General features: G+C 46.7%; 1 protein-coding gene across 1 annotated transcript in view; it reads left to right on the top strand.

Annotated features, from left to right (window-relative positions):
• crebbpa (CREB binding protein a) overlaps positions 1-12,839 on the top strand; it is a 65,702-nt gene extending 52,863 nt beyond the window's left edge. Inside the window, exons 18-33 of the mRNA XM_042304625.1 lie at positions 1,740-1,979; positions 2,095-2,183; positions 2,904-2,984; positions 3,138-3,194; positions 3,954-4,031; positions 4,136-4,203; positions 4,948-5,098; positions 5,654-5,800; positions 6,069-6,182; positions 6,324-6,489; positions 6,886-7,053; positions 7,306-7,467; positions 7,686-7,843; positions 8,414-8,537; positions 8,752-9,004; positions 9,196-12,839. Of these exons, the coding sequence (XP_042160559.1) occupies positions 1,740-1,979; positions 2,095-2,183; positions 2,904-2,984; positions 3,138-3,194; positions 3,954-4,031; positions 4,136-4,203; positions 4,948-5,098; positions 5,654-5,800; positions 6,069-6,182; positions 6,324-6,489; positions 6,886-7,053; positions 7,306-7,467; positions 7,686-7,843; positions 8,414-8,537; positions 8,752-9,004; positions 9,196-11,375 (4,236 nt within the window). The 3' untranslated portion in view covers positions 11,376-12,839. The remainder of the gene's footprint in view (positions 1-1,739; positions 1,980-2,094; positions 2,184-2,903; positions 2,985-3,137; positions 3,195-3,953; positions 4,032-4,135; positions 4,204-4,947; positions 5,099-5,653; positions 5,801-6,068; positions 6,183-6,323; positions 6,490-6,885; positions 7,054-7,305; positions 7,468-7,685; positions 7,844-8,413; positions 8,538-8,751; positions 9,005-9,195) is intronic.
• Positions 12,840-13,520: the final 681 nt, after the last annotated feature.

Genomic DNA, 13,520 nt, shown 5'->3' with positions numbered 1-13,520 from the left:
TTACGAGGATCACGCAACCTTAGACTGTAATTATATCCACGTCACAAAGCATTCCAAAAGTAAAATTAAATATAAATTATCTTGGCATTAAATGGAGTCGGGAGTTTAGAAGACTGAATGATGAAGAATGAATGAGTGTCCGGTATTAGCTATGGAGGCAATGCTTCTAAAATGCAGTTGCACTAGATTTGAGATTTTATACATTTATGAAACTCTGAAATGATGTATGCACTGCAAAGAAATACAATAGGCACCTTCACATATGCTGAAACACCAGACTCTTCTGGTAGCCTACTGAACAGCGGTCAGATTCCCTTTGCGGTAGCCTAGTGAACCTACTTATCAGTATGAATATTTTATTTATGTCTTGTAAAATACTTCTTCAGAGAACTGAACCAGGTGTGAACCATAATGTTTGTCTAAGCATGTGTGCTCATGGAAAAAATGTACTGGTGTCAAGCCTACACTCTCTCCTACCTGGAGAGACACAACCATCTTTCTAACGAGGAGCTGTCCATTGGCCAGGACATCCACACCTACATAGGAAGCCAAGGCAAGCTGGATCTGAAGACCTTCTATGCAGATGTCAGAAACTTATTTTCTTCTGCAGTAGACTACATGTTGCTGAAATATCCATTTGGCGATGTGCTCCTCCAGCATGCAGTGGTCGCTGACATCGCCAACAGGCAGACTGCCAAGTTCTCATCCCTCAACTTTTTCATGGCACACTTTCCCTGCATTATTCCTGAGGGAGCCTCTGTTGATCTGGTGGAAGATGAGTTTAGACTATTAGGCAACACCATTTGAGCAGAGTCTGGTCAACATGCGCACGGATCAGGCCTGGAGAGAAGTCAGCACAATGAAAAGGGGGGAGGGGCAGCCTGGTCTACTCCCACCTTTCAGCTGTGATGCTGGGGGTATTGGTCATTTTCCACAGCAATGCAGATTGCGAATGAACATTCAGTCTCGTTTCGAAGAACAAAACCCAGTACAGAGCCTCCCTCAGTACAGACCGACTGAGTGCCCTTGTTACCAAGAAGGTTTCAGTGATTGCCAGAAGAACTGTTTGCCACAGAAGTCTACCCTGCTGCATAAGGCTAAATCTGCTAGCTACCTGTCTAGGAAATGGAATATATTTCTGAATATTTGAAGGTCTTCTGAAGATTTGTTGTCACTCACTGTTTCCTATCATTGCTATTTCCTTTTTATTATGGATAACATGTTTTTGATGCTCTGCTTCAAACATTTGTTCTTATCATATCAGAGTTTACATTTTTTTATTTTTTATTATCCTGGATAAGACATTTGTACATTTTGTACCTAAACAAATAACTTATTTGTTTAATACTTTTTTTTAAACTCCAAGAATAAAGGCCCTTTGTTCTTTCTAATTAGATCTTGTTGATGTGTGTAATGGAAATGCTGTCAAATAAAGTATTCCGACCTTTTATAGACTTATTTGGTACAATTCTATAATTGCGATCAGACTAACAAACAGTGTGCGGTGGGGAAAGAACTCCAATTCAGTCTGTACTACGCGCGCCAGGTGAATCTCCAATTTGCCGCGCGCGTCTGGTACTCTTAAAAAGTTGGACAGGGTTGGCAGGTCTGCTAATATTTTAAGATGAATCATGGGTTATATTCACTTTTATTTTCTATGAAAATATGTCTGCATATGTTTATTAGGTGTAGCAATTGACTGATGCGGTCTGATGAACAACTGACTTTCTTCCCTCCAGGACTACTTTGACATCGTGAAGAACCCCATCGACCTGTCCACCATAAAGCGTAAGCTGGACACGGGTCAGTACCAGGAACCCTGGCAGTACGTGGAAGACATCTGGGTCATGTTCAACAACGCCTGGATCTACAACCGCAAGACATCCCGTGTCTACAAGTTCTGCTCCAAGCTGGCCGAGGTGTTTGAGCTGGAGATAGACCCCGTTATGATGAGCCTTGGCTACTGCTGCGGCCGCAAGGTGAGATTAAGGGAAGGGAGGGGGGATCGGAGGCAGAGATTGTTTTCATCTCTGAAATGAACTTTTCTTGCAAATCTGTATTCTAACATTTTCTTGTTGGCAACTTCCTTTGCAGTATGAGTTCTCTCCTCAAACTCTCTGCTGTTATGGTAAGCAGTTGTGCACCATACCCACCGGCGGCACCTACTACAGCTACCAGAACAGGTAAGAGTTGCGCCTCTCTGCGCTAAATGGCAGAGTGCTCAATCAGAACACTGCCCCCTTGCTCCACCTGGTGTTCAGGTCATGTAACTGCAGCCAGTTTTTCCTCTGCATGCGTTGGAATGGGGTTGTGCAGCACAGCGGCCGTGGCGTGTGAATAGATAGCATAACGCTGTAACACAAGGCCGCATGCTCTGAGCCCGTATTAATAAAGCATCTCCGATTAGGAGTTCTGATCTAGGATCAGTTTGACCGTTTTCGATCACCAAATAACGCCATAAGATAACATGCATCTGGGGGGTGGGGGGGGTCTGATCCTAGATCACCACTCCTTTGCTGAAATGCTTTATGAATATACAGGCCCTGATCTCTCTTGCAGCATGGTCTACTGTTCTGACACTCCCAAGTCCTAATGGAAAGATTTGCATTTGAGTTAAATGTGCAAGTACTAATGAACTCAGACATAGAAATGGCTTTTCTGATGTTCATATGCACTGACATCCTTTACAGGTAGTCATCGTATTTCAGATCTGTACATTTAGCAGACACTTTTATCCAGAGTAACTTAGTTAATGCATCTACTTAAGGCAGCTAGGTACGACAACCACAATTCAGTAATCTAGTTGAGGCAAGTGGATGTTTTGAATGTCTGTTGGTGCTCTTTGGGCCTGGTGCCATTTTCTGTGTTCCGTGTGCTATAGTGTGTGTCTCGTCTTGTTCCAGGTATCATTTCTGTGAGAAGTGCTTCAATGAGATCCAGGGGCACAATGTGACGTTAGGGGACGACCCGGCACAACCACAGACGTGAGTCAACCCGTCTCTGTTTAACTTGTTCTCCAGTTCACTTCAACTCCGATAGGGTCTTGTTTTATATTCAGGTATTTGCAGTAAATGTTTGTCTCATGTCATGATTTAACCGTGTCATCTAACCAGTTGCTGTCTTCTCTGCCTCTTCAGAATGATATGTAAAGACCAGTTTGAGAGGAAGAAGAACGATACACTAGACCCTGAACCGTAAGGCTCTTTAACCAGCCATCTGTATGTTTATGGCTCACACTCACTCATATACCTTTTATATCAGCCTGCTGCTCCTGCAGATGTCCTGAACACTCACTCATATACCTTTCATATCAGCCTGCTGCTCCTGCAGATGTCCTGAACACTCACTCATATACCTTTTATATCAGCCTGCTGCTCCTGCAGATGTCCTGAACACTCACTCGTATACCTTTCATATCAGCCTGCTGCTCCTGCAGATGTCCTGACTAGACTTCCTGGTCAGCTCTGAAGCGCCGTCTGGTGTTTAGTTTTATATCACCTCGGGGAGCGTTTCAACATGTTCACCTTTGGCCACGTGCTTGATTTTCAATAGACAACATAAGAGCCACTCATAGATCTCCACTTTTGCTCACCTTTTAATGTCCATTCTATTTACACATTTTGAGGTTTATTATAACGGAAAGTGTGTTTTTTTAATGAATATATAAATGAATAATGGCCTACATATGGGTATTGTGTTTCAACCCCTCCTACAAAGGCGCACTTGCATTGGTCTGCTTGCACGTGCGTAAGAACTGGAGGAATATTAAGTGAATGTTGATCTCTCTATGGCTTCCTGTTCTAGCAGTCTAGCCAATCAGCACTCTTACATATCGTGAACAGTACAATTGAAACAAACAAGAAGAGAAACTGTTGACTTACACGGGGGACATAACGGGTATAGCTGTTAATGGGTGTCTGTAGTAAACCAAGATGTGGTGTTTTTGTCACCAGGTTTGTGGACTGTAAAGATTGCGGACGGAAGATGCATCAGATATGTGTTCTTCACTATGACGTCATCTGGCCATCCGGGTAAACGTTCAGCCTAACCTCTGACAGTGTCACAAAATGGTGGGAAGAAGTTCTATTCGATACCAGTTACATGAATGACTCTTTTTCTTTCTCTCACTCTGCAGATTCATCTGTGACAACTGTTTGAAGAAGAGTGGGAGAACACGGAAAGACAACAAGTTTTCTGCAAAACGTACGTCCTCTTTTCCATTCCCTGGCTATAAGCCCCATCTTAAAGTGGCGATCCGCAGTTGAAACAATAACAAAGCGTTATCCCCGCCCCTGTTCATAGACCAAGCTATGGATGCAAGGACTGACCATCTGTGGTATCAATAATATAGTTTTAATATAGGCTATATAGTGTTAGGTTACATTTACTTTGTTTTCAAACATTGGAGTAAAACAGATTATTTTGGGTTCTGATGGGGTACGATGGTTGAACTGAGCTCATGAGCCATTTATAAGTTATATTTTTCAATAATCAATGTGTCCACACTGTATCAATCCTTCAAGGTCATAATTTGATGTAGCAATGGCTGATTTCCCCTTTAAGAGTATTGGAATACTTAGCCAATTCGTCATGCAATATTAAAAAAAAAAAGCCAATCTTTCTGAACATCCGTTTAATAGCCTAGTTATTCAAGCTTTACAGAAGCCTTTGTCTATATGACAAACCACTTCCATATGGTAAATGTCATGGGCTTATGACATCACTGGCGTTCACCAATTACCTGCAGTAGCTCTCTCTCACCCACACATTTGTGGTTTTGCCTCTGGTATTTGTAGTACCAGAGAGCGTGTTTGACCTTTCCATGCACATGGCATTAAGCTAAATTAGACTCTGTCTGCACATTTATTCATACATAAAACATGTCCTGCTGAATGAAGGCTTAGTTTGTGCCCTTTTGGACCAATCTCTGTGTGTGTGTGTGTGTAGGGTTGCAGACGACGCGGTTGGGCATGTACATCGAGGACCGGGTGAATAAGTATCTGAAGAGGCAAAACCACCCTGAGGCAGGGGAGGTGTACGTACGAGTGGTGGCCAGCTCTGACAAAACTACAGAGGTCAAACCTGGCATGAAATCCAGGTAGAGACTGAGGAGTGGACACGTACTACGTAACATTTTAGAGTACTGATGGTATACACATTTATTGTACTACTTTAGTTGTGCAGGCACTTTCACAGCATGTAAGGAAGTCTTGTCTGTACCTCAACATAGTCAATATACTAAATATGTGTCCACGCTCCTGTTTTATTGTTGCCAGTAAACAGTGTGTTCGGCACCCTTGTTTGACTTTGGCTTTGCAGAGAGCCCAAGAGATGATAATACACCACATAAAACCAGATGATCAAATATTCATCTCTTAAATCCCATGTTGTTGAACCTGCATGTTTGAGCAGACTAAACACTCCCTGTTACTGCCTTCAATGGTCCGTTCATATTTAGCAGAGGCTCCTATCCAGAGTGACTTACAGGATCAGATTAGGGTTAAGCGCCTTGCTCAAGGGCACATGGACCTTTCGTTTACTGGCCCAAAGCTCTTAACTGCTAGGCTACCTGCCGCCACTCAGTTTGGCCTCTTTGACACGTGGTTAATGTTCGATGTAGACCGACGTCTGTCTTTCTGATTTTTCTGGTCAGGTTTGTGGACACCGGTGAGATGTCTGAAACCTTCCCCTACAGAACTAAAGCGCTTTTTGCCTTTGAGGAGATCGACGGCGTGGATGTGTGTTTCTTCGGGATGCACGTTCAGGAGTACGGCTCGGACTGCTCCTTCCCCAACACCAGGTCAGCACCTGTACCCCTACATGGGGCTGGTCCGGAGTACCTGGACCCCTACATGGGGCTGGTCCGGAGTACCTGGACCCCTACATGGGGCTGAGTACCTGTAATGGGGTACACGGAATGTGATGTGTTGGTAGACCCTTGATTCAGTAGTAACATATTAAATACATAAATGTATACATTTTTATAAATGTGTTGAAATAATTGATGACGTAATGGAAATGACTAACTGATGACATTTGTTTACTCCTGTGTCTCCCTTCCTCCACAGACGAGTTTACATATCTTACCTGGACAGTATTCACTTCTTCAAACCTCGACTGCTAAGGACGGCCGTCTATCATGAGATCCTTATTGGCTACCTGGAGTATGTAAAGAAACTCGGGTAGGTCTTAATAGTAAAATGAAATGCATTCATATTGCAGTTTTCTCAAGTAAAAGCACTTTACTTGATGGCGGTAACTCCCCACTTGCATTAAATGTCTCCCTACCAAAACAACCAAGCGTTGTCTCTTCTCCCCCTCAGCTACTCTCAGGGTCACATCTGGGCGTGCCCCCCCAGCGAGGGGGACGACTACATCTTCCACTGCCACCCTGCCGACCAGAAGATCCCCAAGCCCAAGAGGCTGCAGGAGTGGTACAGGAAGATGCTGGAGAAGGCCTTCGCTGAGAGGATCCTCCATGACTTCAAGGTGATTTAGGATTAAGATTATGGTTAGGATTAAGGTAAGGGTTAAAGTTAGATCCCCCAAGCCCAAGAGGCTGCAGGAGTGGTACAAGAAGATGCTGGATACTGCTTTTGTGGAGAGGATCCTCCACGACTTCAAGGTAGGCCTCTCAATGGCTAAAGCCTTTCATGCCTATCTTGTAGACTTGGTACAGTTGAGTCCCCAGCCTTGGCTTTGGGAAAGTTGTCTTCTCTGCAACTGGGCCAACCAAGCCTTCAACCTCGAAAGTGTTTTGAGGTTTCTGAATGTATTAATAGGGCTAGAACAGCAACAACCAGCCAAGTAGAAGACTCATATTAGTTGAACATTTGTGTCCATTACACATTTAAAGTAATCTTCTTCTCCTATGTTTTTCTCCAGGACATCTTCAAGCAGGCGACAGAGGACTGTCTGACGGGGGCCAACGAGATGCCCTACTTTGAGGGGGACTTCTGGCCCAACGTGCTGGAGGAGAGCATCAAGGAGCTGGAACAGGAGGCGGAAGAGAGGAAGAAGGAGGAGAACGTAGCCTGCTCCGACACACCTGAGGTGGGAGGAGGAGAGACGAGTCATAGGGTAGACCGATGATAGTACTAGAGACATCATTATCAATAGCTACATGAATACATAACTCCTACCTGTCTAGTCAAATTTGTCTTAATGTTTTTATTAATGTGAAATAATTTTAGTCGATTGCATAACATGCATGTGGTGAATGTTTGTGCCCTCACTGTCCTGTGTTTAAACATTTGTTAATTTGCCATATTTTTCGAACTCTTCCCTCTTCTCCTTCCCCCTCAGGGCACGCCGGGGGACACGAAGAACGCCAAGAAGAAGAACAGCAAGAAAACCAATAAGAACAAGGGCAGCGTGAGCCGAACCAATAAGAAGAAGCCTGGCATGCCGATTGTAGCCAATGACCTGTCCCAGAAGCTCTACGCCAGCCTCGACAAACACAAAGAGGTATGATGACGTCACCACGCTTGCTTTGAAATGCATGTCGTCTTTCAATGGCTTTAACTGTTTTATGAAGTTGTTTCTTAGAATGGTGCCATGTGTAGGTTCTCTTCTATAATCTCTGAGCTGGGATATTATTGGCCTGACCCAAACCCAATATCAAACAATCAGGAATTGAGTGATGCTCTCTTCTCCAAGAGTACTTCTCTCCTCTCTCCCTCCAGGTGTTCTTTGTGATCCACCTGCACTCGGCCCAGATGGCCAACATGTTGCCCCCCATCATGGACCCTGACCCCCTGCTGAACTGTGACCTGATGGACGGCCGCGACGCCTTCCTCACCCTGGCCCGGGACAAGCACTGGGAGTTCAGCTCTCTCAGGAGGTAATGATAATACATTTGATTTGTATAGCTCTTTTCATAATGGCGGAATCACAAAGTTCTACGTTAGAATTTAACAATTATGACTGTTGACTTACCTACCTAATTTGAATGCACTGACTAAGGCGCTCTGGATAAGAGCCTCTAAGTGTTCTAAATGTATCAATAAAAAGGAAACAATCAGTAAGAATCGAGCCAGCTAAAGCAACAATGGTAGATGATGAAAGGCCTTCACAGAGAGTCTGTGAAAGTGAGTTTTGGTATTTTTAAGCCAGTTTTAAAGTTGCTTGATGGATGGAGTGGCTCTCGGACGGTAAGGTAGAGCGTTCCATAGGCCAATGGTTTCTAACCTGTCCTCGGGGACCACCAGACGTTTCACAATTTAGTTGTAGCCCAGAACTAACTCATCTGATTCACCTATTCAAGGCTGCTTAGTTGACAAGTTGAATCAGGTGTGATAGCTGTGGAATAGATCAAATACATGGAACAACTGGGGGACCCCGAGGAGAGGTTTGAAAACCCCTGCCATAGAGGACCATTGGTTGATGAATTCCTGCCATTTGTTCCCAAAAGGTGTAAGTGGAGCACCATGTGCATGTTGGTGGAGCTGCACAACCAGGGTCAGGACCGCTTCGTCTACACCTGCAACGAGTGTAAACACCATGTGGAGACACGCTGGCACTGCACCGTCTGTGAGGTAAGAGACACACACACGTGCTCATACATCCTCACTGTCTTTGGAGATTTATACCATGTTCCTGTGTCCCAATCAAATGAATTTTATGAAGCCGGTTGTCAAAGTGCTTTACAGTAACCCGGCCTAGACCCTAAAGAGCAAGCAGGCGATAGCTGTGCTCTCTGTCACTTACATCTGCCCATGCATGTATTAACCCCCACCTCTCTCCTCTCAGGACTTTGACCTGTGTATCAACTGCTACGCCGCCAAGGGCCACGAGCACCAGATGGTCAAGTGGGGCCTGGGGCTGGACGACGACGGCAATGGAGCGGGCAGCGCCGGCGAGGCCTCTAAGAGCCCCCAGGAGTCACGCCGTCTCAGCATCCAGCGTTGCATCCAGTCCCTGGTTCACGCCTGCCAGTGTCGCAACGCCAACTGCAGCCTGCCGTCCTGCCAGAAGATGAAGCGCGTGGTGCAGCACACCAAAGGTAATGAAATTGGTTGCTGGCATCAGTGTCCTGCCGTTGTGCCCTTGAGCAAGGCACTTAACCCCAAAACTGCTCCAAGGGCATGGCACTGCGACTGACCCTGTCCTCTTAACCTCTGTGGATCCATGTGTCTCGGGGGGGGGGTTACACTTGGATGTATCTTAAACAATACCATATCTTATCTATTTTAGGTTGCAAGAGGAAGACTAATGGTGGTTGCCCCGTGTGCAAGCAGCTCATCGCTCTGTGCTGCTACCATGCCAAGCACTGCCAGGAGAACAAGTGTCCTGTACCGTTCTGTCTTAACATCAAGCACAAGCTTAGGCAGCAGCAGCTCCAGCACCGCTTACAGCAGGCTCAGATGATGAGGAGAAGAATGGCCACCATGCAGGGAAGAGCAATGCCTCAGAGCTTACCGTCCCCCCCCCAGGCCCCCACTACAGCTCCCAACACAACCCCCTCACACCCCCAGCCTAACACACCCCAAACCCCCCAACAACCGCTTTCAAACCAGCCGCAGACCCCAAACGCTGCAGGTATGTCACCAGTGTTCCCTCCTCGCAACGGTCATCCCCTTACGCCAGCTTCCCAGGGCAAGGGGGGACCTCAAGCGTCTCCTTTACACCAGCAGCAGTCACCTCTCCCCCCGCAACCTCCCCAACCCCAGCCTCAACCTCAACAACCTTCTCAACAACAACCCCCTCTCGCTGCGGTCAAGATGGCGCGGCACATTGAGATGGTGGCCCAGGCGCAGCAGCAGAACCAGCAGAACTACCGGGTCAACATGAACGGCCTGCCACTGCAACAGAACCCCCAGCAGCAGCAACGCATGGCCGGACCCATGCAGGTGGTTGGGGGTCAAATGGTGGGACCCAGAGGGCCCCAGGGCATGCAGCAGCCCATGGCCCCAGGTCAGTGGCCCAGCGCTGGGGGAGCCATAACGGGAGCTCAGCCTGGACAACCAGGAGTTGGAGTCCCTCAGGTGGGTCAACCCCAGCAGGGGATACTGATGCAACAGAGACCCATGTTGTCTCCTCAGCAACAGGTTCAGAGGATGTTAGTCCCCCAGCCGGGGGGTCCCAGATCCCAGACGCCATCCCAGAGACCCGGGGCCATCGCCCCCAATGCCCTCCAGGACCTCCTGATGACCCTTAAGTCCCCCAGCTCACCCCAGCAGCAGCAGCAGGTCCTCAACATCCTGAAGTCCAACCCCCAGCTCATGGCGGCATTCATCAAACAGAGAACAGCCAAGTACCACGCCAGCAACCCCCTGCAACAACAGCAGCCAGGGATGTTGGGAGCCCAGACGGCGATGCAGGCTGGGGCCGGGGGGGGCCAGAGGCCCGGGATGCCCCCTCAGCAGCCTCAACAACCCACCGCCCAAGGGATGGCTGCCTTAGGATCCCAGGGGCAACTCATGAACCCTGGACACAACCCCCAACCCAACGCTGCCCAGATACAGGAGCTCTACCGGAGGCAGCTCCTTCGACAACAACAACAACAGCAGCAGCAGCAACAACAACAGCAGCAACAACAGCAACAACAACAACAGCAGCAACAACAGCAGCAGCAGCAGCAGCAGCAGCAACAGCAGCAGCAACAACAACAGCAGCAGCAGCAGCAGCAGCAGCAACAACAGCAGCAGCAACAACAGCAGCAGCAACAACAGCAGCAACAGCAGCAGCAGCAGCAACAACAGCAGCAGCAACAACAGCAACAACAACAACAGCAGCAGCAGGCCCATCCAGGTCCGTTCCCTCCTCAGACCCAAGGCCAGACGGCCAGCTACTCTCAGCTCCGCATGCAGCAGCTAGCCATGCATGCCCAGGGCCAGCTCCCTCCCATGGCCCAGATGGGTCAATCTGGCCTGGGCATGGACCCCACCTCCACCACCCAGAACCTCTTGCACCAGCGGATGCTCCAGCAACAACAGCAGGGTATCTCCAACCAACAGGCCATCCTCAAGCAGCAGATGGGCGGCTCCCCGGTCCTGCCTAGCCCCACCATGAGTCCCCAGGCCCACCTGCTGGCCAGCCAGCCCCAGCCTGGAGCTCACCTCCCTGGCCAGTCCCCAATGGCCAATGCCCTCTCCAACCGGTCCCCTGCACCTGTACAATCCCCGTGCCCGCCCTCGCAACAACCCCCACATTCCAGCCCTTCGCCCCAGGTTCAGCCCTCATCCCACCCGGGGTCCCCCCACCCGGGCTTGGGGGGCCCAATGCCTGGCTCCATGGACCAGGGACACTTGGCGGAGCAGAGCGCTATGCTATCGCAGATGAACACACCCGCCAGAGGAGGGTTGAAGAATGACTTGGGCACTGGAGGGGATACGACAGGAGATACGCTGGAGAAGTTTGTGGAGGGATTGTAGCATTAAACAGGAGACTTGGGCTGTGTCCCAAATAGGTGACACCCTATTTCCAACTAGTACACTCGGGCCCTGCTCAAAATTAGTGCATTATGTAGGGAATAGGGTGCCATTTGGGATGCATACAGAAACAAACCACACTCTCCCCATCCTCCACTGATGTACTCAGACTCTGTGTCCGTCCCCTTTTTGAGACTTTGTTCTTAATGAAACCCTTTCTTTTTTTCTCTTTTTTTTATTGACATGTACAAAGTTTCAAGAGATGTAAAAAGAGAGAAAATGGGATAAAATGAAAAATGCCAACACTTATAGGGGAATGTTGATGTTTCCTAAAACTGGTGTTTCTTCTTCCTAATAAGTCGGGATTTTGCAAATTGCTGTTTAAAAGACAAAGAATATATATTTTTTTGGTTGAGACCAAAATGTGCTCAGACTTTGTTTTATTTGTTTGGTATTTGGTATGATGTCATGCCTTTTTCATTTTCTTTTTTTAAGGAAAATGTACAAAACAATTGCATTGTAGTATTCATACTTATAATTTTGTACCCTTTTTTTTGTGTTGAGACTGTAAAATATTTTTGTCTGGGAATCGGGATAGGTTTCTTTTCTCAAGCTCTTCTCATTCCTGGGACATACATCCAGAAAATGTCTCCCTATTCCCAATATAGTGTAGTGCACTATATAAGGACTAGGGAGCCGTTCCAGGTGTAGCCCTGGCAATTGTAATCTAAAGTGTTGTACAATTTTATAGATCCACCTGCATTTGAGAGGGAGGGACTCTTTTTCCTCTTTGTGACGTGTGTGTGTGTGTTCGATGAGAACTATCCATTTGTATTGAAATAGGAAATGGACTATGGCAGTTTGTAATACACTGGCATTTATGCAGAAACACTTGACACACACATACACGGAATGCCAAACTCTCAAAACACACACAAAACAAGGACAAAATCTCACTAGCCTGGAAACCGGAATCTCTGTCTTGACTTGCGGATGTAGAAATGTGTGGTTCTGTCATTTAAAAAGTTTGTCATAATTTGTTGTGTAAAGTTAAGTATATTAAGAGAACAGACAACCGACTCCTATCCTGAGGGGGAATGTGGGACAGAAGGACTCCTATCCAGAGGGGGAATGGGGGACAGAAGGACTCCTATCCTGAGGGGGAATGGGTGTTCATTGCTTGACTGCTTGTTTGTTTTGAAAAGAGATAAATAAATAGTCCAGCTGTCTATCAACCCTCCATCCTCATTCCCCTCTCTCAAAAACACAAACTTGAATAAAACTTTGGGTGGGTTACGTTCTCCTAGCTCCATATTGTAAATCATGCAAGTCGTTATTAAGCAAAAATACTATAAATATAAGGAAGAGCGAATGAAATCACTGTATAAACTGGTTAAAGACTCATTTCTTACTTATATACCATATTGTTAAATAAACTGTGTGCAACAGTTAACACTTGGAGTTATACTTCTGTGTCATAGTGGTTTGTGGGATTGTTTGCCCTACAATTTTGATAGCATACTTGAACTAGGATGAGGTTGTGAGCGTGTTTTAGAAAATGAGGGGAAAAGTGAGTATTCGGGCAGTCTCAGAATGAGAACAGGTAAAGTGAGTATTCGGGCAGTCTTAGAATGAGAACAGGTAAAGTTAGTATTCGGGCAGTCTCAGAATGAGAACAGGTAAAGTGAGTATTCGGGCAGTCTCAGAATGAGAACAGGTCTAGTTAGTATTCGGGCAGTCTCAGAATGAGAACAGGTCTAGTGAGTATTTGGGCAGTCTCAGAATGAGAACAGGTAAAGTGAGTATTCGGGCAGTCTCAGAATGAGAACAGGTCTAGTTAGTATTCGGGCAGTCTCAGAATGAGAACAGGTCTAGTGAGTATTTGGGCAGTCTCAGAATGAGAACAGGTCTAGTTAGTATTCGGGCAGTCTCAGAATGAGAACAGGTCTAGTGAGTATTTGGGCAGTCTCAGAATGAGAACAGGTAAAGTTAGTATTCGGGCAGTCTCAGAATGAGAACAGGTAAAGTGAGTATTCGGGCAGTCTCAGAATGAGAACAGGTCTAGTTAGTATTCGGGCAGTCTCAGAATGAGAACAGGTCTAGTGAGTATTTGGGCAGTCTCAGAATGAGAACAGGTAAAGTGAGTAT

This window comes from Oncorhynchus tshawytscha, linkage group LG02 (genome assembly GCF_018296145.1).
Source record: "Oncorhynchus tshawytscha isolate Ot180627B linkage group LG02, Otsh_v2.0, whole genome shotgun sequence".
In the NCBI taxonomy this organism is placed as follows: Eukaryota; Metazoa; Chordata; class Actinopteri; order Salmoniformes; family Salmonidae; genus Oncorhynchus; species Oncorhynchus tshawytscha.
Note: the sequence above shows the minus strand (reverse complement) of the source record. Positions and strands in the feature narration are given on the sequence as shown.